The sequence below is a fragment of the Coregonus clupeaformis genome, chromosome 38 (assembly GCF_020615455.1).
Source record: "Coregonus clupeaformis isolate EN_2021a chromosome 38, ASM2061545v1, whole genome shotgun sequence".
NCBI lineage: Eukaryota > Metazoa > Chordata > Actinopteri > Salmoniformes > Salmonidae > Coregonus > Coregonus clupeaformis.
Genome location: NC_059229.1, coordinates 1971758 through 1995008, shown reverse-complemented (window position 1 = coordinate 1995008; position 23251 = coordinate 1971758). Strand labels below are relative to the sequence as shown.

The following is a 23251-nucleotide window of genomic DNA, read 5'->3' as shown; positions in this document are numbered from 1 at the left end:
CCTTAGATACTGATGTGACCGTATATGTTATTTCATTGCAACTACTCACAGCACTTCTGGTCAATTTACGGCATAAGTTCATATCGCAGTACCCGCCTTCTCTTGACATGTTACCTTATGAGAGGCCTTGAAGTAGAAACGTCAATCATCAGTTTAGACGTTTCATTGGTGCGTCTTCTCGTTGTACACAAAGCGGAACGCTTTACGACTACGCAGGCTGAAGCGATTCACGTTTTAGCGAACAACTAGCGACCAATAAGGTAATATCTTTACTTATATGATATTTTTATCAATGGTATAGACCAAAATAAACATGTATAATGAAACGTCAATATCTAAGACTTAATGCTTTATTTTTTGTTCGAAATTTTCGGTGGTTGTTGATGAAGCGCTAACTAGTTCTGCTAACATTAGCCAGCTCCAGATTCGACAACTTAACGTTTATTTTGCTAGCTATTATCTTACTGTTAGCTGTTAAACAACATTACATTATTGGAGTTGGAATGACAAGCAACTGGAACAACCTCCTTGTATTGTAACCAACTAACGTTAGCTAGCTAGCTAAACTGTGTTGTATGTTCACGGGACACGCTCTTTTCACGCCACTTCGATACGAAGTGATTTTCGTAGCAGGTTAAGAGAGCATTTTCGCTAACCCATCATAACCTTAACCTCAGTCTCCTAAACTGCTACGTTAATTATCCTAACCCGCTTTAAGTTCTCCTAACCTGCTACGAAAAAGTCACTTACGTATCGAAGTGGCGTGAAAATAGTGTTTATCGTATGCTCACCGTGTCACACAGTATCTTAAGCAACTCTTCCCGTCTCTCTCTCTCTGCAGAACAGGATCAGGATGATTGAGGTGGTTTGCAATGACCGGCTGGGCAAGAAGGTCCGGGTGAAGTGCAAGTATCCTTTTACCAAGCTGACCAACATGCAAGTTCAATAGCTAGTCTTACAGCACAGACTAGCCTACCCCATTCATAGACGCATACAGCTTTATCGCCTATTGGCGATAGTAACGTACACTATATATACAAATGTACACTACCGTTCAAAAGTTTGGGGTCACTTCGAAATTTCATTCTTTTCGAAAGAAGCAGTGTAGACATTGTTAATTTTGGAAATGGCTATTGTAGCTGGAAACTGCAGATTTTTAATGGAATATCTACATACGCGTACAGTGGCCCATTATCAGCAACTATCAGTCCTGTGTTCCAATGGCACGATGTGTTTGCTAATCCAAGTTGATCATTTGAAAATCCTTTTGCAATTATGTTAGCACAGCTGAAAACTGTTGTGCTGATTAAAGAAGCAATAAAACTGGCCTTCTTGAGACTAGTTGAGTATCTGGAGCATCAGCAATTGTGGGTTTGATTACAGGCTCAAAATGGCCAGAAACAAATAACTTTCTTCTGAAACTCGTCAGTCTATTCTTGTTCTGAGAAATGAAGGCTATTCCAATGCGAGAAATTGCCAAGAAACTTAAGATCTCGTACAACGCTGTGTACTACTCCCTTCACAGGACAGCGGGAGGCCCACAACTGAGCAAGAGGACAAATACATTAGTGTCTAGTTTGAGAAACAGACTCCTCACAGGTCCTCAACTGGCAGCTTCATTAAATAGTACCCGCAAAACACCAGTCTCAACGTCAACAGTGAAGAGGCGACTCCGGGATGCTGACCTTCTAGGCAGAGTTGCAAAGAAAAAGTCATATCTCAGACTGCCCATCTTAATCTTTTATTTTTATTGGCCAGTCTGAGATATGGCTTTTTCTTTGCAACTCTGCCTAGAAAGTCAGCATCCTTCTAGATGCTGAACCTTCAGAGGGTTCTGGTTAGGGTTATATAGGTGTCTAGATGCTAAACCTTCAGGGGGTTCTGGTTAGGGTTATATAGGTGTCTAGATGCTGAACCTTCAGGGGGTTCTGGTTAGGGTTATATAGGTGTCTGTAGATGCTGAACCTTCAGGGGGTTCTGGTTAGGGTTATATAGGTGTCTAGATGCTGAACCTTCAGGGGGTTCTGGTTAGGGTTATATAGGTGTCTGTAGATGCTGAACCTTCAGAGGGTTCTGGTTAGGGTTATATAGGTGTCTAGATGCTGAACCTTCAGAGGGTTCTGGTTAGGGTTATATAGGTGTCTAGATGCTGAACCTTCAGGGGGTTCTGGTTAGGGTTATATAGGTGTCTAGATGCTGAACCTTCAGAGGGTTCTGGTTAGGGTTATATAGGTGTCTGTAGATGCTGAACCTTCAGGGGGTTCTGGTTAGGGTTATATAGGTGTCTGTAGATGCTGAACCTTCAGAGGGTTCTGGTTAGGGTTATATAGGTGTCTGTAGATGCTGAACCTTCAGGGGGTTCTGGTTAGGGTTATATAGGTGTCTGTAGATGCTGAACCTTCAGGGGGTTCTGGTTAGGGTTATATAGGTGTCTAGATGCTGAACCTTCAGGGGGTTCTGGTTAGGGTTATATAGGTGTCTAGATGCTGAACCTTCAGAGGGTTCTGGTTAGGGTTATATAGGTGTCTGTAGATGCTGGTATAGAAACACTGTACCAACATGTCGTTATATCAGTCGTCAGTGTACAGCCTTAACCCTCTCCTCTGCAGCTCAGAAGACACTATAGGAGACCTGAAGAAGCTCATCGCTGCCCAGACCGGCACCCGGTGGGACAAGATCGTACTCAAGAAATGGTGAGAAAGAAATGAACAGTCCCTAGCCTGTGGACGTGATAGTTGTGGCACATTGGAACCAGTGACGAGTCACTTCCCTTCTCTTTCTCCTGTATTATTCAGACTGTTCTCTGTGTAGACTGCATTTGTATCCAGGGTAAAGTTTAGAATATTAAGATAGTTCTGCACAATACATTTCTATCAATCAATCAAATGTATTTATAAAGCCCTTTTTACATCAGCAGATGTCACAAAGTGCTATACAGAAACCCAGCCTAAAACCCCAAACATCAAGCAATGCAGATGTAGAAGCACAGTGGCTAAGAAAAACTCCCTAGAAAGGCAGGAACCTAAGAAGAAACCTAGAGAGGAACCAGGCTCTGAGGGGTGGCCAGTCCTCTTCTGGCTGTGCTGGGGAGAGATTTAAGAGTACATGGCCATTAAGGAATACATAGAATAAGGAATTGTGCTCTATTCATGACATTCTATCTGCAACGTTCAGGAAGGACCCTGGTCTAAGCAGTGTTCTTACTCTGTGACTTACTTCCTGTTTTCTCCTTTCAGGTACACCATATTCAAGGACCATGTGTCTCTGGGAGACTGTATCCTTTTTGAGCCCTCAGAAATACAGTTTCACTGTTTAACCACAAGATGGCGTTTATTGTCCCGAGTCTTGTCCTGGAGACAGAAGTGAGAGATTTCCGCTTAGATAGACCAGCTGCAAAGTTCATGAAAAACCAAAATGAGCTTTTTGGTCTTTAATTCAGGGTTTGGCATTGGGTTTAGCAGTGTGGTTAAGGTTAGGTTTAAAATCATTATGACTTTGTGGCTGTGCCAGCTAGTGACCGCTCTGCAGAGCTGCCTCCAGAACAAGATTCATGAAAAATACCTGCTGTTTAACCAGGAGGAAATAGGAAACTATTGAGCCCTTAGAACAGCAGTTTCACTCTGACCAGGAGGGATCTGCAAACTGGGCAATGCTGAGCCAACATGTCTGCTTTCCTTCCAGGTTAGATACTGTTAGATATTGTAAGGAGAGAGAAACATACAGCAACATAAGTCTCCCGAGTGGTGCAGTGGTCTAAGGCACTGCATCGCTGTGCCACTAGAGATCCTGGTTCGAATCCAGGCTCTGTCGTAGCTGGCCGCGACCGGGAGACCCATGGGGCGGCGCACAATTGGCCCAGCGTTGTCCAGGGTAGGGGAGGGAATGGCCGGCAGGGATGTAGCTCAGTTGGTAGAGCATGGCATTTGCAAAGCCAGGGTTGTGGGTTCGTTTCCCACGGGGGGCCAGTATAAAAAAATTAATAATGTATGCACTAACTGTAAGTCGCTCTGGATAAGAGCGTCTGCTAAATGACTAAAATGTAAAAATGTAAATGTAATTCACTGTCTCCTCCTCACTGTATCTGAAGGTTATTGTCTGAGTGGGTTTCTAAATGTAAGCAAAGGTTTTTGTTATTGAGAAATGCTATTGGTGAAGTATTGGCTTGAAAGTGAGGAGATTCCTGGTTTAGTTCATTATATTGAGGCAAACCCAGGGAAATGATTTGGTTGTGCAACTGGTGACATTTGACACACACACACACACGGTGCATCTGGCATATGAATGGTGTTTGTGTTGTTGTTGTCCTCATGTTGTTGTCCTCCTGAACTCTCCTGTCTGCAGATGAGATCCATGATGGACAGAACCTGGAGCTTTACTACCAGTAGAAGACTGGAGGACACACACACACACACACACACACATACGGGCACACACACACACACACATACGGGCACACACACAGGCACGCACATACGGGCACGCACACACAAACACACACATACGGGCACGCACACACACACACGAGAGACACACTTCTATTTAATAACAAGGCGTGAGTTTGTTGACCATTGGATCATGGTTTGCGAAAATACATTGTTGAAGTTGTAGTGATTTAAATGTTTTGATATTGTTTGGAAATAAAAGCAAATATTTATATTGTCTTAACTCTCTAACTAACCTGATTATCTGTGACACAACTGGCACCCTATTCCCTATATAGTGTACTACTTTAGACCAGACTCCTATGGACCCTGTTCTGTTGACGTATCAGGATGCCATTTGGGACGGAACCTCTGAGAATATTAGACAATATTAACTGCAATGATATTAAAGGTGGACTTAGCGATGTGACGTAGATGCACAAAGTTTAACAGCATAGTGGGTCGATTTCCGCAAACAACTAAGAGCGTTGAAGCGCGAGGCTCGACTTCTCTGCTGTTTTGGTCCCGTGACTCCCACCTTGTAACCGTGAAGAGACTGTGTGATTGTGTGAGAGAGGAGTCGTGCATCTTGCTCATCTCAGCTGCTCGTGGCGACGTCAAATCACTGAGTATCTTTAAAGAGCCACTGAACACGCCAATTGGCACGTGTGGTTTTTCTGTTGCGCATTAGGAAAAACGAGATTCAGTCTTGGAGGTGTGTTTCCTGACCGATTCCGCGTTTGGTTAATTATGTTTCTCCCCATGAGACACTGAAGCCTAAATCCTCAATGAATCGAAGGTAACTCAAGAAATCAGTAATTTTTGCAGAGGATGTTTTTAGTTGTGCAATTTTACATCGAAGGTGTTTGGTGCAGTATTTCTCAAAACAAAATGGCGTTGTGTTGTCTTATGTAAACAAAGTCGGGCTGCCGGGCAGATCTGTCTATGCTATTGGATAGAGAGCGATCACCGGGCAGGTCTGTCTATGCTATTGGATAGAGAGCGATCACCGGGCAGGTCTGTCTATGCTATTGGATAGAGAGCGATCACCGCAGCTGTTCACCCCATGTTAGTGGGCTAATGGACATCGTCAAATCAAAACCCAGCTTTCATTTATCCATTGTGACACATGGATGTTCCAAACTCCGTTTTAGACGAGACTGACTTTATGACCAAAATGAACCTATTTACACTTTGTAGTCAATTTTGACACTAGAATAACTGTTTCGTTGCTTTTTAAAGGCAGTCGCTCTTTAACTATATACAATGTTAACATGACAGAGACAGACCATACTGTAAAGCAGAGGTTTTATTCACAGCAGAAACATTGAATCAGTACATTGAGTTATAAACATAGGAGGAAGCCAGGGGTCCCTGTCTTTAGGACCCCCCCCTCCCCCCTCCCCCTTGACCCTAACCCCTTGATGTTAACATGTCTGAAGGGTCTGTGTAGGTATCCGTGTGTAGTAATGCTCATAGAGATGGAAAGAGGCAGCATCATTGCATCTTTCTTCTTCTTCACGATTGGCTGATCCCTCCTGATGACCCGGTTGCACATGACTCCCAACAGGGTTCACCAGGAGGGATCAGCCAATGAAGTTGGAAGTCCCGTCCGGTTGACTATATAAAAAATGGTGGAAGCCCTCAGTGGTGCTGCCCATGCTAATATGTCCTTTAGTGCTCTATGGTGGTGGTGAAGCTTCCGCCATATTGCCTCTATCTTGCAGATCTATGCAAACATTTATAGCCTACATGCAGTCTTTTTGATTTAATTTTTTTTACATCATCACTGTATGTCTAGTAAATCACTGTGTTTATTATATGAAAATAACTCCAAATATATTTTGTATCATCCCCCCCCCGAGCCTCCTTTTGCCATTGAAATGCTCAGTCTGATCGTGTCGGCATGTTGATACAAATTTTAATATGTTTCCATACACAGCCCTGATTGGAGGATATGATTGTCTAGGCTCTAGAGCAGTGATTGGGCAGTTCCAGTCCGCCTGATTGGTATCACACTTTTGCCCCAGCTAAGACACCTGACTCCATTAATGAAATAATCATGATCTTCAGTTCAGAATGCAATTAGATTAATCAGCTGTGTTTTTCTAGGGACGGGGAAAAAGCGTGACACCACTCAGGCCTGCTCTGAAATTCCAAGCATTGTTTTCAAAAAGCTAAAAGGTCATTATCATAATTTTTCTACAATTTCAGAGTGTTATTTCAAAGTAGGAGGATACATATGCAAATAAAAAGATGACTGGTCATTGATCAGAAACATCTGATCAGATTGTGATGTCATGCGTTGGGCCAAAATCTCCATCCCACCTGAACAGGCTGAAATTCCAAGCATTGTTTTCAAAAAGCTAAAAGGTCATTATCATAATTTTTCACAATTTCAGAGTGTTATTTCAACTTCATAGTGTGGAAATATTGTTGAACCCCCCCCTTCCCAGTAAAATCACATTGCTGACTGCACTGCCCCTTAAAGGGTTAGGGCCAAGGGATGGGGGAGGGATTGAATTGGTCTCTTTCACACACAGGTGAAGGTGTGACATTGAGGCGACATCAGCAATATTCAGAGTAATCCTCTTCTACATAGTTAGCTGGGAACAGACCAACCTACAGACAGAGAGACAGGAGTTAGCTGGGAACAGACCAACCTACAGACAGAGAGACAAGAGTTAGCTGGGAACAGACCAACCTACAGACAGAGAGACAGGAGTTAGCTGGGAACAGACCAACCTACAGACAGAGAGACAAGAGTTAGCTGGGAACAGACCAACCTACAGACAGAGAGACAGGAGTTAGCTGGGAACAGACCAACCTACAGACAGAGAGACAGGAGTTAGCTGGGAACAGACCAACCTACAGACAGACAGGAGTTAGCTGGGAACAGACCAACCTACAGACAGAGAGACAGGAGTTAGCTGGGAACAGACCAACCTACAGACAGAGAGACAGGAGTTAGCTGGGAACAGACCAACCTACAGACAGAGAGACAGGAGTTAGCTGGGAACAGACCAACCTACAGACAGAGAGACAGGAGTTAGCTGGGAACAGACCAACCTACAGACAGAGAGACAGGAGTTAGCTGGGAACAGACCAACCTACAGACAGAGAGACAGGAGTTAGCTGGGAACAGACCAACCTACAGACAGAGAGACAGTAGTGAGCTGGGAACAGACCAACCTACAGACAGAGAGACAGGAGTTAGCTGGGAACAGACCAACCTACAGACAGAGAGACAAGAGTTAGCTGGGAACAGACCAACCTACAGAGAGAGAGACCTTCAACAACTCCTGTGTGATCAAGACTGTGTTCTAGTAAAGTTATGTGGGTTGTACTTCTATATACAGTACCAGTCGAAAGTTTGGACACACCTACTCATTCAAGGGTTTTTCTTTATTTGTACTATTTTCTACATTGTAGAATAATAGTGAAGACATCAAAACTATGAAATAACACATGGAGTCATACAAATCAAAATATATTTTAGATTATTCAAAGTAGCCACCCTTTGCCTTGATGACAGCTTTGCACACTCTTGGCATTCTCTCAACCAGCTTCACCTGGAATAATTTTCCAACAGTCTTGAAGGAGAGTGATGGAGTGCTGCATCAGATGACCTGGCCTCCACAATTACCCAAACTCAACCCAATTGAGATGGTTTGGGATGAGTTGGACCGCAGAGTGAAGGAAAAGCAGCCAACAAGTGCTCAGCATATGGGGGAACTCCTTCATGACTGTTGGAAAAGCATTCCAGGTGAAGCTGGTTGAGAGAATGCCAAGAGTGTGCAAAGCTGTCATCAAGGCAAAGGGTGGCTACTTTAAAGATAATAAAACATATTTTGATTTGTTTAACACTTTTTTGGTTACTACATATGTGTTATTTCATAGCTTAGATGTCTTCACTATTCTACAATGTGAAAATAGTAAAAATAAAGAAAAACCCTTGAATGAGTTGGTATGTCCAAACTTTTGACTGGTACTGTACAAGTCGACAGGTGTTATGATCATACTGTATATACTGTATGTGAATGTGTTGATGGTGTGTCTGTGTGATGATCATACTGTATATACTGTATGTGAATGTGTTGACAGGTGTCTGTGTTATGATCATACTGTATATACTGTATGTGAATGTGTTGACAGGTGTATGTGTGATGATCATACTGTATGTGAATGTGTTGACAGGTGTATGTGTGATGATCATACTGTATATACTGTATGTGAATGTGTTGATGGTGTGTCTGTGTGATGATCATACTGTATATACTGTATGTGAATGTGTTGACAGGTGTCTGTGTGATGATCATACTGTATATACTGTATGTGAATGTGTTGACAGGTGTATGTGTGATGATCATACTGTATATACTGTATTTGAATGTGTTGACAGGTGTCTGTGTGATGATCATACTGTATATACTGTATGTGAATGTGTTTATGGTGTGTATGTGTGATGATCATACTGTATATACTGTATGTGAATGTGTTGACAGGTGTCTGTGTGATGATCATACTGTATATACTGTATGTGAATGTGTTGACAGGTGTATGTGTGATGATCATACTGTATATACTGTATGTGAATGTGTTGACAGGTGTCTGTGTGATGATCATACTGTATATACTGTATGTGAATGTGTTGATGGTGTGTATGTGTGATGATCATACTGTATATACTGTATGTGAATGTGTTGATGGTGTGTCTGTGTGATGATCATACTGTATATACTGTATGTGAATGTGTTGACAGGTGTCTGTGTTATGATCATACTGTATATACTGTATGTGAATGTGTTGACAGGTGTATGTGTGATGATCATACTGTATGTGAATGTGTTGACAGGTGTATGTGTGATGATCATACTGTATATACTGTATGTGAATGTGTTGATGGTGTGTCTGTGTGATGATCATACTGTATATACTGTATGTGAATGTGTTGACAGGTGTATGTGTGATGATCATACTGTATATACTGTATGTGAATGTGTTGATGGTGTGTCTGTGTGATGATCATACTGTATATACTGTATGTGAATGTGTTGATGGTGTGTCTGTGTGATGATCATACTATATATACTGTATGTGAATGTGTTGACAGGTGTCTGTGTGATGATCATACTGTATATACTGTATGTGAATGTGTTGATGGTGTGTATGTGTGATGATCATACTGTATATACTGTATGTGAATGTGTTGACAGGTGTATGTGTGATGATCATACTGTATATACTGTATGTGAATGTGTTGACAGGTGTCTGTGTGATGATCATACTGTATATACTGTATGTGAATGTGTTGATGGTGTGTATGTGTGATGATCATACTGTATATACTGTATGTGAATGTGTTGATGGTGTGTCTGTGTGATGATCATACTGTATATACTGTATGTGAATGTGTTGACAGGTGTCTGTGTTATGATCATACTGTATATACTGTATGTGAATGTGTTGACAGGTGTATGTGTGATTATCATACTGTATATACTGTATGTGAATGTGTTGATGGTGTGTCTGTGTGATGATCATACTGTATATACTGTATGTGAATGTGTTGACAGGTGTATGTGTGATGATCATGCTGTATATACTGTATGTGAATGTGTTGACAGGTGTCTGTGTGATGATCATACTGTATATACTGTATGTGAATGTGTTGATGGTGTGTATGTGTGATGATCATACTGTATATACTGTATGTGAATGTGTTGACAGGTGTCTGTGTGATGATCATACTGTATATACTGTATGTGAATGTGTTGACAGGTGTATGTGTGATGATCATACTGTATATACTGTATGTGAATGTGTTGACAGGTGTCTGTGTGATGATCATACTGTATATACTGTATGTGAATGTGTTGATGGTGTGTATGTGTGATGATCATACTGTATATACTGTATGTGAATGTGTTGATGGTGTGTCTGTGTGATGATCATACTGTATATACTGTATGTGAATGTGTTGACAGGTGTATGTGTGATGATCATACTGTATATACTGTATGTGAATGTGTTGATGGTGTGTCTGTGTGATGATCATACTGTATATACTGTATGTGAATGTGTTGACAGGTGTATGTGTGATGATCATACTGTATATACTGTATGTGAATGTGTTGATGGTGTGTCTGTGTGATGATCATACTGTATATACTGTATGTGAATGTGTTGACAGGTGTCTGTGTGATGATCATACTGTATATACTGTATGTGAATGTGTTGACAGGTGTCTGTGTGATGATCATACTGTATATACTGTATGTGAATGTGTTGACAGGTGTCTGTGTGATGATCATACTGTATATACTGTATGTGAATGTGTTGACAGGTGTATGTGTGATGATCATAATGTATATACTGTATGTGAATGCGTTGACAGGTGTCTGTGTGATGATCATACTGTATATACTGTATGTGAATGTGTTGACAGGTGTATGTGTGATGATCATAATGTATATACTGTATGTGAATGCGTTGACAGGTGTCTGTGTGATGATCATACTGTATATACTGTATGTGAATGTGTTGATGGTGTGTATGTGTGATGATCATACTGTATATACTGTATGTGAATGTGTTGACAGGTGTATGTGTGATGATCATACTGTATATACTGTATGTGAATGTGTTGACAGGTGTCTGTGTGATGATCATACTGTATATACTGTATGTGAATGTGTTGATGGTGTGTCTGTGTGATGATCATACTGTATATACTGTATGTGAATGTGTTGATGATGTGTCTGTGTGATGATCATACTGTATATACTGTATGTGAATGTGTTGATGGTGTGTCTGTGTGATGATCATACTGTATATACTGTATGTGAATGTGTTGATGGTGTGTCTGTGTGATGATCATACTGTATATACTGTATGTGAATGTGTTGATGGTGTGTCTATGTGAATGTGTTGATGGTGTGTCTGTGTGAATGTGTTGATGGTGTGTCTGTGTGAATGTGTTGATGGTGTGTCTGTGTGATGATCATACTGTATATACTGTATGTGAATGTGTTGATGGTGTGTCTGTGTGATGATCATACTGTATATACTGTATGTGAATGTGTTGATGGTGTGTCTGTGTGATGATCATACTGTATATACTGTATGTGAATGTGTTGATGGTGTGTCTGTGTGATGATCATACTGTATATACTGTATGTGAATGTGTTGATGGTGTGTCTGTGTGAATGTGTTGATGGTGTGTCTGTGTGAATGTGTTGATGGTGTGTCTGTGTGAATGTGTTGATGGTGTGTGTTGGTCCTCACCCGTCCATAGACCTCTCCTTTCCACCATCCATTGGGAGCCTTCTTAGACAGGACCTTGACTGTGTCTCCTTCTCTCAGAGACAGCTCTGTACGGTCTCTGGCTGAGAAGTCATACCTGGCCCTAGCTGTGCCGAACGAATGCATACTGCCACCTACAGGGCAGAGAGAGAGAGAGGGAGGTGAGCGTGGGTGTGTGTGTGTGTGTGTTGAAACATACAGTATTTGAGAGGACTTATATTTGAGGTTATGGAAGGAAATAAGTTGAGGTTTGTAGGAAGTCTGGGGTGTGTGTGTGTGTACCTGGAGAGGGTGTGTTGAAAGGTGTATCACTGTTCAGGCTGGTTGAAGGGGGTCTGGAGGGTGGAGTGTGTGTGTGTGTCTGGGGAGGGTGTGTTGAAGGGTGTATCACTCTGTTCAGGCTGGTTGAAGGGGGTCTGGAGGGTGGAGGGTGTGTAGAAGGGTGTATCACTCTGTTCAGGCTGGTTGAAGGGGGTCTGGAGGGTGGAGTGTGTGTGTGTGTGTCTGGGGAGGGTGTGTTGAAGGGTGTATCACTCTGTTCAGGCTGGTTGAAGGGATCCTGGAGGGTGGAGTGTGTGTAGAAGGGTGTATCACTCTGTTCAGGCTGGTTGAAGGGGGTCTGGAGGGTGGAGTGTGTGTGTACCTGGGGAGGGTGTGTTGAAAGGTGTATCACTCTGTTCAGGCTGGTTGAAGGGGGTCTGGAGGGTGGTGTCCACTTCCTTAAAATACTCCTTCAGTGAATGCTGCTGGTAGAACTGAACCAGCTCCTAACGGGGGGAGGGGAGAGAGAGAGATGAGGGTAGACAGAGAGAGATGAGGAGGGTAGACAGAGAGAGAGATATGAGGGTAGACAGAGAGAGAGATGAGGGAGAGGGAGAGAGATGAGGAGGGTAGATAGAGTGATAAGAGGGAGAGAGAGAGAGAAGGGGAATGACGTACGATTAACCCTTTGAATGCTTTCTTCTCGTTGATGCGGTAGAGGCCTTCTGTTGATGTGATCTTGATGTGTCTGATGTCCATGTTAAACCTGGAGGAGACAGACAGGGTGAATGAGAATCTGTGTGTGTGTGTGAAAGAGAGAGAAAACAGATAACAAGCATCCTATGATTGCCAGCTGTCAGACAGCGCCTTTCTGATTGGCCAGTAAGGAGGCGGGGCTCACTTGAGGCTGATGGCGAACTCTCCTCCGTCTTTCTGGCGGACCAGAAACGTTCCGTCTGACCGTGAAATCAGGAGGTTCTTCGCCGCTGACCGGTCCATGTTCCCCGCAAACCTAGAACCCAAATCACTTAAATGACCAAACCTAGAACCCATTGCAGTTACGTTAGAACAGTACAAAACCTTTCCCATGATTGCTATCAATAACTATTTTGAAACACAGAACACTTCCAAACCTAGAACCCTGCAGTGCTACCACACTCTTAGAAATAAAGGTGCTATCTAGAACCTAAAAGGGTTCTTCGGCTGTCCCCATAGGAGAAACCTTTGAAGAACCCTTTTTGGTTCCAGGTATAACCCTTTTGGTTCCATCTAGAACCCTTTCCACAGATGGTTCTACATGGAATCCACTAGGGTTCTACCTGGAACCTTCAAGGGTTCTACCTGGAACCGAAAAGGGTTTTACCTGGAACCAAAAAAAATTATCCTATGGGGACAGACGGTGAACCCTTTTGAACTCTTTTTTCTAAGAGTGCAGGTGGTACATATCTAGAACATAGGTATGAGTGATACCAGGTGGTACATATCAAGAACATAGGTATGAGTGATACCAGGTGGTACATATATAGAACATAGGTATGAGTGATACCAGGTGTAAATAGAATGGTATCATTACTCACCATAGGAAGTCTGATAGGTCAGGAGTTGGTCTCTGGGGAGAGAGGTCAGAGGTTAGACAGTTTTGAGAACACAACCCCATGCTTCCTTGCAACTGAAGCAGTTAATAAAACACATGTTGGTATTTATATCAATACCAGATACGGTGCAGCCTACACATATAACATAAAATGTGCAATCAACGACATGTATGTATGCTACACACAGTGACATCTTTACACTGATGATGATCTAACCCGTGTGTAACCAAGAGAAAGGCCTGGGATTAGAAGCCCCAAGGCCTATAACCCACGATCGGATTGGATCCCGGCCATACTCCTAGATCAGTGTTTAGTCAGTGGTACTCACACAGATGAAGGGCTGGACCTTACTGCAGGGGAACCAACCCATCTGACCAATCGTCACATTCTTGCCCTGAGTGACACACACAGCAGACCAATCAGACGACTGGAACATCATTGTGTCTTACTAGTGCTTCCTGTAGCACATTATTGTACAGAAATGATTTACTACAAAGTACGTGTTTATAATGGTAATCAACTCATTAATAAGCTATGAATTACTTATAGGAATAATAGGCATTGTTAGCAGGTTGTATTAAAGAAAGGAGAGAGGAGGAGAGAGAGAGAGGAGGAGAGAGAGAAGGGAGGAGGAGAGAGAGAAGAGAGGAGGAGAGAGAAGAGAGGAGGAGAGAGAGAGAGGAGGAGAGAGAGAAGGGAGGAGGATAGAGAGAAGAGAGGAGGAGAGAGAGAAGAGAGGAGGAGAGAGAGAGAGAGAGAGCGAGAGAGGAGGAGAGAGAGAGAGAGGAGGAGAGAGAAGAGAGGAGAAGAGAGAGAGAAGAGAGGAGGAGAGAGAGAGCGAGAGGGAGGAGAGAGCGAGAGGAGGAGAGAGAGAAGAGAGGAGGAGAGAGAAGAGAGGAGGAGAGAGAGCGAGAGGAGGAGAGAGAGAAGAGAGGAGGAGAGAGAGGAGAGAGGAGGAGAGAGAGAGGAGGGAAGAGAGGAGAAGAGAGAGAGAGAGGAGGAGAGAGAGAAGGGAGGAGGAGAGAGAGAAGAGAGGAGGAGAGAGAGAAGAGAGGAGGAGAGAGAGAGAGTGAGAGAGCGAGAGAGAGGAGAGAGAGAAGAGAGGAGGAGAGAGAGAAGAGAGAGGAGGAGAGAGAGCGAGAGGAGGAGAGAGAGAAGAGAGGAGGAGAGAGAGCGAGAGAGGAGGAGAGAGAGAGAGGAGGAGAGAGAAGAGATGAGAAGAGAGAGAGAGAGGAGGAGAGAGAGAAGGGAGGAGGATAGAGAGGAGGAGAGAGAGAAGAGAGGAGGAGAGAGAGAAGAGAGAGAAGAGAGAGAGAGAGGAGGAGAGAGAGAAGGGAGGAGGAGAGAGAGAAGAGAGGAGGAGAGAGAGAGAGCGAGAGGAGGAGAGAGAGAAGAGAGGAGGAGAGAGAGAAGAGAGGAGGAGAGAGAGAAGAGAGGAGGAGAGAGAGAGAGAGGAGGAGAGAGAGCGAGAGGAGGAGAGAGAGAGAGAGGAGGAAAGAGAGAGATGGGAGGAGAGGAGGAGAGAGATGCCAGAACTGGACAACAACCTGACACTCAGCACACAGGGGGACAAACACCTACCTGGAGGTGACAGCATTCCCTCCCCAATATGCCCCCCTAGACACAACTTTAACAAAACAACCAACAAAAACGGTTCACAACTCCTGCAGCTCTGTCGCACGCTGGGTCTGTACATAGTCAACGGTAGGCTTCGAGGGGACTCCTATGGTAGGTACACCTATAGCTCATCTCTTGGCAGTAGTACTGTAGATTACTTTATCACTGACCTCAACCCAGAGTCTGTCAGAGCGTTCACAGTCTGCCCACTGACACACCTATCAGATCACAGCAAAATCACAATATACTCGAACAGAGCAATACTCAATCATGAGGATTCAAAGTCAAAGGAACTGAATAATATTAAGAAATGCTATAGATGGAAGGAAAGTAGTAGTGTGGAAACCTACCAACAAATAACTGGGCAACAACAAATTCAATCCCTTTTAGACAACTTCCTGGACAAAACGTTTCACTTTAATAGTAAAAGTGTAAACTTGGCAGTAGAAAACCTAAACAGTATATTTGACCTTTCAGCTTACCTATCAAATCTAAAAATGTCAAGCAGACAACCTAAGAAAATTAACAACAATGACAAATGGTTTGATGAAGGATGCAAAAACCTAAGAAAGTTTTTGAGAAACCTATCCAACCAAAATCATAGACCCACAAAACCTGAGCCTCACTATGGTGAATCACTGAAACAATACAGAAATACACTACGGAGAAAGAAGGAACAGCATGTCAGAAATCAGCTCAATGTAATTGAAAAATCCATAGAATCTAACCTTTTGAAAATTGCAACACACTAAACAAACAACACAAAGAGTTATCTATCCAAAAACGGAGATGAATGGGTAAACTACTTCTTCTCCAATCTTTTTGGCTCTATAACAAAGAACAAAAAAGCAAAAACATATACATGATCAAATACAAATCTTAGAATCAGCTATTACAGACTACCAGAACCCACTGGATTCTCCAATTACATTGAATGAACTACAGGACAAAATACAAACCCTCCAAACCAAAAAGGCCTGTGGTGTTGATGGTATCCTCGATGAAATGATCAGATATACAGACCACAAATTCCAATTGGCTTTCCTTAAACTCTTTAACATCATCCTCAGCTCTGAAATATTCCCCAATATTTGGAACCAAGGAGTGATCACCCCAATCCACAAAAAGTGGAGACAAATGTGCATTTGACATTATAAAATGTACATTATTCAATATGTGTTATTTTATAGTTTTGATGTTATAAAATGTACATTATTCAATATGTGTTATTTTATAGTTTTGATGTTATAAAATGTACATTATTCAATATGTGTTATTTTATAGTTTTGATGTTATAAAATGTACATTATTCAATATGTGTTATTTTATAGTTTTGATGTCTTCACTATTATTCTACAATGTAGAAAATAGTACAAATAAAGAAAAACCCTTGAATGAGTAGGCCTCACCCTACTAGAATCTGAAGTCAAATGTCTACTGTTTGCTGATGATCTGGTGCTTCTGTCCCCAACATAGGAGGGCCTACAGCAGCACCTAGATCTTCTGCACAGATTCTGTCAGACCTGGGCCCTGACAGTAAATCTCAGTAAGACAAAAATAATGGTGTTCCAAAAAAAGTCAGTTTGCCATTATCACAAATCTAAATTCCATCTAGACACTGTTGCTCCAGGGCAGCGTTTCCCAAACTCGGTCCTGGGGACCCCAAGGGGTGTACATTTAGTTTTTTGCAATAGCACTACACAGATGATTTAAATAATAAAAGCTTGATTATTAGTTAATTATTTAAATCAGCTGTGTAGTGCTAGGTAAAAAACAAAATGTACACCCCTTGGGGTCCCCAGGACCGAGTTTGGGAAACGCTGCCCTAGAGCACACAAAAAACTATACCTACCTTGGCATAAACATCAGCACCACAGGTAACGTCCACAAAGCTGTGAACGATCTGAGAGACAAGGTAAGAAGGGCCTTCTATGCCATCAAAAGGAACATGAAATTCGACATCCCAATTAGGATCTGGCTAAAAATACTTGAATCGGTTATAGAACCCATTGCCCTTTATGGTTGTGAGGTCTGGGGTCCGCTCACCAACCAAGAATTCACAAAATGGGACAAACACCAAATTGAGACTCTGCAGACAGTATTCTGCAAAAACATCCTCTGTGTACAATGTAAAACACAAAATAATGCATGACTATGCCCGCTAATTATCAAAATCCAGAAAATAGCTGTTAAATTCTACAACCACCGAAAGGGAAGCGATTCCCAAACATTCCATAACAAAGACATCACCTACAGAGAGATGAACCTAGAGAAGAGTCCCCTAAGCAAGCTGGTCCTGGGGCTCTTTTTGTTTTCTCATGATTTGGTTGGGTCTAATTGTGTTGCTGTCCTGGGGCTCTGTGGGGTCTGTTTGTGTTTGTGAACCAAAAAACAGAGCAAACTAGAATGCTATTTGGCCCTCAACAGAGAGTACACAGTGGCAGAATACCTGACCACTGTGACTGACCCAAACTTAAGGAAAGCTTTGACTATGTACAGACTCAGTGAGCATAGCCTTGCTATTGAGAAAGGCTGCCGTAGGCAGACCTGGCTCTCAAGAGAAGACAAGCTATGTGCACACTGCCCACAAAATGAGGTGGAAACTGAGCTGCACTTCCTAACCTCCTGCCAAATGTATGACCATATTAGAGACACATATTTCCCTCAGATTACACAGACCCACAAAGAATTCTAAAACAAATCCAATGTTGATACACACCCATATCTATTGGGTGAAATACCACAGTGTGCCATCACAGCAGCAAGATTTGTGACCTGTTGCCACAAGAAAAGGGCCACCAGTGAATAACAAACACCATTGTAAATACCCATGCCAATAAAGCCCCTTAGAGAGAGAGAGAGAGAGAGAGAGAGAGAGAGAGAGAGAGCGAGAGAGAGAGAGAGAGAGAGAGAGAGAGAGAGAGAGAGAGAGAGAGAGAGAGAGAGAGAGAGAGAGAGAGAGAGAGTGAGAGAGAGAGAGAGTGAGAGTGAGAGAGAGAGAGAGAGAGAGAGTGAGAGAGAGAGTATCTCCACCCTCCCACCACTGTGTGTGTGTCTGTCTGCACGTCTGCGTGCTTCACCTCCCACCACTGTAGGTCGGCCTCGGCTCTTGTCAGTTCGATGACATCACCCATGGAGAGGTGCAGTGGTTGGCCGAACGCTACAGGGGGCGGAGGGACACCATAGTACTCCTGACACACCTCCATTTTAGGAAGACCTGAGAGAGAGAGAGAGAGAGAGAGAGAGAGGCAAACAAGTGTTTTAGGTTCAGTTAAAAACGTTCCCATTCTAATCTAATCCCAAATTGATTCAGTTCTATAATCTAGGATCCTCACCTGGACTGGCTTGTCTGTGAGAAGCTGACTTCTTATTCTGTAGGAACAAGACAGATCACAGATCTAAACCCACTATAACAGCCTCAAAGGTCACAGATATAAAACCCACTAGAAGAGACTCACAGGTCACAGATATACAACCCACTAGAACAGACTCACAGGTCACAGATATACAACCCACTAGAACAGACTCACAGGTCACAGATATACAACCCACTAGAACAGACTCACAGGTCACAGATATACAACCCACTAGAACAGACTCACAGGTCACAGATATACAACCCACTAGAAGAGACTCACAGGTCACAGATATACAACCCACTAGAAGAGACTCACAGGTCACAGATATACAACCCACTAGAAGAGACTCACAGGTCACAGATATACAACCCACTAGAACAGACTCACAGGTCACAGATATACAACCCACTAGAACAGACTCACAGGTCACAGATATACAACCCACTAGAAGAGACTCACAGGTCACAGATATACAACCCACTAGAACAGACTCACAGGTCACAGATATACAACCCACTAGAAGAGACTCACAGGTCACAGATATACAACCCACTAGAACAGACTCACAGGTCACAGATATACAACCCACTAGAACAGACTCACAGGTCACATATATACAACCCACTAGAAGAGACTCACAGGTCACGGATATACAACCCACTAGAACAGACTCACAGGTCACATATATACAACCCACTAGAACAGACTCACAGGTCACAGATATACAACCCACTAGAACAGACTCACAGGTCACAGATATACAACCCACTAGAACAGACTCACAGGTCACAGATATACAACCCATTAGAACAGACTCACAGGTCACAGATATACAACCCATTAGAACAGACTCACAGGTCACAGATATACAACCCACTAGAAGAGACTCACAGGTCACAGATATACAACCCACTAGAAGAGACAACACACTCCAGAAGGGTCTACTACAGAGCGCTAACTTTGACAAGCAACCAGAAATAGCTTTAGATTTTCTGGTTCATTAAGAAGCTAAACTTCAGGGTTTTTGGTTGTTGACTCAATTGTACCATTTCCATTTCAAGCTGGTCACCTGGACGTTGATTAAGGCAGCCCCCCGCTCCTCTCTGATTGGATTGAATGTGTTGGTTTGTGTTGAACTGACTAGCTGTCCCCTTTCCCATCTCTACAATACATATGTTATTTCACAATATCTAGGCAGGTTAGCTGGCTATTGATGCTCCCCTCAGCTGGACATGGTCCTGCCGTAAAGTGTTCCTGGCTCACGCAGTCCTTACTCAGTACTATAGTGATACGCTGCCAGATAAAGAGCATCTGAAAGGAGCCTTACCTTCTTCACGGTGCCTGAGTGGTCTGAAATACAAACCACAACACAGCTAAGTGTACAGCGTTACACACAACTGCAAAAACATACAATCAAAGAAAACACACACTGTAGCTGGACTACCTGGGTTGCGTCCGCAGCCTGGTACTCTTCCCAGGCATTCTTTATGAGCGGCCATTTTGCAACGACTACAACGATACCCCTGGAAGAATATCCCCCTGAGAAAGAGAGAGAAAGAGAGAGAGAGGAGGGAGAGAGAGAGAAGGGGAGCGGAGGGAGAGAGAGGAGAGAGAGAGAGGAGGAAGAGAGAGAAGGAAAGAGAGATAGAGAAAGGGAGAGGAGGGAGAGAGAGAGAGGAGGAAGAGAGAGGAGAGAGAGAGGATAGAGAGAGAAGGAGGGAGAGAGAGAGAGAGAGATTATAGAGAGAAATAGAGAGAGAATGTGAGAAGTCTCAATCTATCTAGCTTTCTATCTATCTGTATGTAGAGTCAAATCATTCTTCATAAAGTTCTCCAGCCTCAACCCTGACCTCTCCAACCTATGCAAGATCAAGTGACTACATGTGAGTGTGTACGTGCCCCCTCGCACTTGTCAAATCAAATCAATCAAATGTCATTTAATTTGTCACATGCTTGGTAAACAACAGGTGTAGACTAACAGTGAAATGCTTACTGACGGGCCCGTCCCAACAACGCAGAGAGAACAAAAGAGAAATAATATAAAAATAATAACACAAGGAATAAATACACAATGAGTAACGATACCTTGGCTATACACACTGGGTACCAGTACAGAGTTGATGTGCAGGGGTACGAGGTAATTGAGGTAGATATGTACATATAGGTAGGGGTAAAGTGACTAGGCAACAGGATAGATAATAATAAGGTAATTGAGGTAGATATCTACATATAGTAGGGGTAAAGTGACTAGGCAACAGGATAGATAAAACAGTAGCAGCAGCGTATGTGGAGAGTCAAAAGAGTTGCAAAAGAGTCAATGCAGATAGTCCAGGTAGCTTTTTTCTATTTCTTTGCTTAGCTGTTCAGTCTTTTCCAACTATCATCGGAGCCCCCGGTAGCAGAGAGAACAGTCTATGACTAGGGTGGCTGGAGTCTTTATCATCTTTAGGGCCTTCCTCTGACACCGTCTGGTATAGAGGTCCTGGATGGCAGGGAGCTCGGCTCCAGTGATGTACTGGGCCGTTCGCACTACCCTCTGTAGCGCCTTGCGGTCGGATGCCAAGCAGTTGCCATACCAGGCGGTGATGCAGCCAGTCAAGATGCTCTCAATGGTGCAGCTGTAGAACTTATTGAGGATCTGAGGAGCGTGTGTGTGTGTGTACCTGAGTAGCATACAGCAGGCCTTGCAGGAGGTGGTATCTTCAAAGCAGTACATCTGGAAGTCATGACTGTTGGCAGTACAGTTCTCTGGACACATGTTGGACCTGCCGATCAATCAACCAATCAATCAACCAGTCAATCTATCAACCAACCAACCACCAGTCAATCAACCAACCAACTAACCAACCAGTCAATCCATCAATTAATCAACCAACCAGTCAGTCAATCAATCAATCAACATCAATCAATCAATCAATCAACCAGTCAGTCTGTCTGTCCATCAATCAATCAATCCATCCATCCATCCATCCCTCCCTCCCTCCCTCCCTCCCTCCCTCCCTCCCTCCCTCCCTCCCTCCCTCCCTCCCTCCCTCCCTCCCTCCCTCCCTCCTCCCTCCCCTCCCTCCTCCCTCCCTCCCTCCCTCCCTCCCTCCCTCCAGTATTGTATGACTCACAGGGCCATCTCAAACTGCTCCAGCCATTTCTTCTTGAGATCTCTGGTCTTGAAGAACAGGTCGTATCCCAACTTCCCATAACAGTCTATAAGCAGGAAAAAATGTGACCACTACACACACACACACACACACACACACACACACACACACACACACACACACACACACACACACACACACACACACACACACACACACACACACACACACAAACATACACACACAAAAGGGATACGTTTAGTACAAAATGTGAGGAGAGGAGAGGAGAGGAGAGGAGAGGAGAGGAGAGGAGAGGAGAGGAGAGGAGAGGAGAGGAGAGGAGAGGATAAAGCAACCTTCTTGTTGTCCTTCTCCCCGATGGTCTCGTCTCGTAGCTGGTAGTGCTGCAGCTCTATAATCTCCTTCAGTTCCATCATCTCTCCACTCTTCTTCTTACACACCAGCATCGCCTTGTCAAACAGGAAGGCATACCTGATACACACACACACAGTCTTGTATAGCTAAGCTTGTCGGGACATACAACTCAGTCCCATTCAAAATCCTATTTTCCTTAACCCCTAACGCTAAACCTAACCCTTACCCTAACCTTAACCTCCAAACCTTAACCCTAAACCTAACCCTAGCTCCTAACCCTAACCCTAAAACTAACCCTAGCTCCTAACCCTAACCCTAAACCTAATTCTATCCCTAACACTAATTCTAACCTTAACTCCCCTAGAAATAGCATTTGACCTTGTGGGGACTAACAAAATGTCCCCAGATGGTCAAATTTCTGTTTGTTTACTATTTTTGTGGAGACTTCTGGTCCCCACAAGTATAGTTAAACATGTCCACACACACACACACACACACACACACACAACTTTGTAAAACAACAATACACCCCCACACACACACACACACACACACACACACACACACACACCTGTCCTGTTTGGATTTCTTCTCTGAGGAGATGATCTTCAGTTCTCCGTCTATCTTGGGTCGTCCGTACAGAGCCAGAGACTGGGTCATGTTCTCTATAGACAACTGGAAGGTGGTGATCTGTTTGATGATCTCATTGTCTCTCTTTACCTCGTTCACACACTGGGCGAGGTCCTGACACACACACACACACACACACACACACACACACACACAGGTACAGATGAACACGCAGAAACACACAGACACCAGAGAGAGAACAACATGTTTGTGTCATGCTTGTCCTCTTGGTATCAGTCTGGAAGAGGAAGGTCGACTCACTCTCATGGCGTCTAGAGCTGTCCGAAGGTTGTCTTTCTCTGTAGTGCCAGACGTGTGTTTCACCAGCTCCTGGTAATCACATTACACTATTAATATGATGGCATTTAGGCCACGTGTGTTAATGAAACACACGCACACACACACCACACGCACACACACCACAGCACACAGGTTGTGTACCTGGAGCAGTAGGTGGTATTTGAGGACTCTCTGCATGGGAACCATGAGTAGATCACGCAGAGAAAACCTGCCACTGTTTGCCCTCTTAGAGCACTCCTAGAGAGGAGAGGAGAGGAGAGGAGAGGAGAGGAGAGGAGAGAGAGGAGAGGAGA

At 43.5% G+C, this 23251-nt stretch overlaps 3 protein-coding genes across 10 annotated transcripts in view; 1 reads left to right on the top strand and 2 right to left on the bottom strand.

Annotated features, from left to right (window-relative positions):
• Positions 1-23251, bottom strand: part of LOC121534260 (zinc finger protein 501) — a 644805-nt gene that overhangs the window by 383240 nt on the left and 238314 nt on the right. The gene's annotated exons all lie outside the window — the stretch shown is intronic.
• ubl5 (ubiquitin like 5) lies at positions 154-4654 on the top strand. 2 transcript variants are annotated; one of them, XM_041867521.2, is made up of 5 exons: positions 154-260; positions 842-909; positions 2610-2693; positions 3237-3274; positions 4342-4654. In XM_041867521.2, the coding sequence occupies exons 2-5, from the start codon at positions 854-856 to the stop codon at positions 4383-4385; spliced, it is 222 nt and encodes a 73-aa protein (XP_041723455.1). In that variant the 5' UTR covers positions 154-260; positions 842-853; the 3' UTR covers positions 4386-4654. The 2 variants fall into 2 exon arrangements, with proteins under 2 accessions (XP_041723455.1, XP_041723456.1); XM_041867522.2 differs by having other exon boundaries at positions 159-260; positions 847-909.
• Positions 5713-23251, bottom strand: part of LOC121553916 (proto-oncogene vav) — a 43969-nt gene continuing 26430 nt past the window's right edge. For 2 of the 6 annotated variants that reach the window (XM_041867303.2, XM_041867304.2), the window contains exons 11-27: positions 23100-23195; positions 22920-22988; positions 22600-22772; positions 22010-22145; positions 21675-21784; positions 21222-21323; positions 20003-20097; positions 19886-19908; positions 18535-18571; positions 18280-18416; positions 13911-13976; positions 13565-13596; positions 12889-12999; positions 12666-12753; positions 12370-12493; positions 11709-11860; positions 5713-7043 (exon numbers count right to left, since the gene is read on the bottom strand). In XM_041867303.2, coding sequence (XP_041723237.2) covers positions 6990-7043; positions 11709-11860; positions 12370-12493; positions 12666-12753; positions 12889-12999; positions 13565-13596; positions 13911-13976; positions 18280-18416; positions 18535-18571; positions 19886-19908; positions 20003-20097; positions 21222-21323; positions 21675-21784; positions 22010-22145; positions 22600-22772; positions 22920-22988; positions 23100-23195 — 1605 coding nt within the window. In that variant the 3' untranslated portion in view covers positions 5713-6989. The other 4 variants (XM_045211700.1, XM_045211701.1, XM_045211702.1 and 1 more) reach the window with 3 other exon arrangements.

Bases quoted from the DNA above. Each gene is read 5' to 3' on its own strand.
- ubl5 (XM_041867521.2), top strand. From the start codon at position 854: ATGATTGAGGTGGTTTGCAATGACCGGCTGGGCAAGAAGGTCCGGGTG. The intron at 2,694-3,236 runs GTGAGAAAGAAA...TTCTCCTTTCAG, and splicing joins AAGATCGTACTCAAGAAATG to GTACACCATATTCAAGGACC. The intron at 3,275-4,341 runs GTATCCTTTTTG...TCCTGTCTGCAG, and splicing joins CCATGTGTCTCTGGGAGACT to ATGAGATCCATGATGGACAG.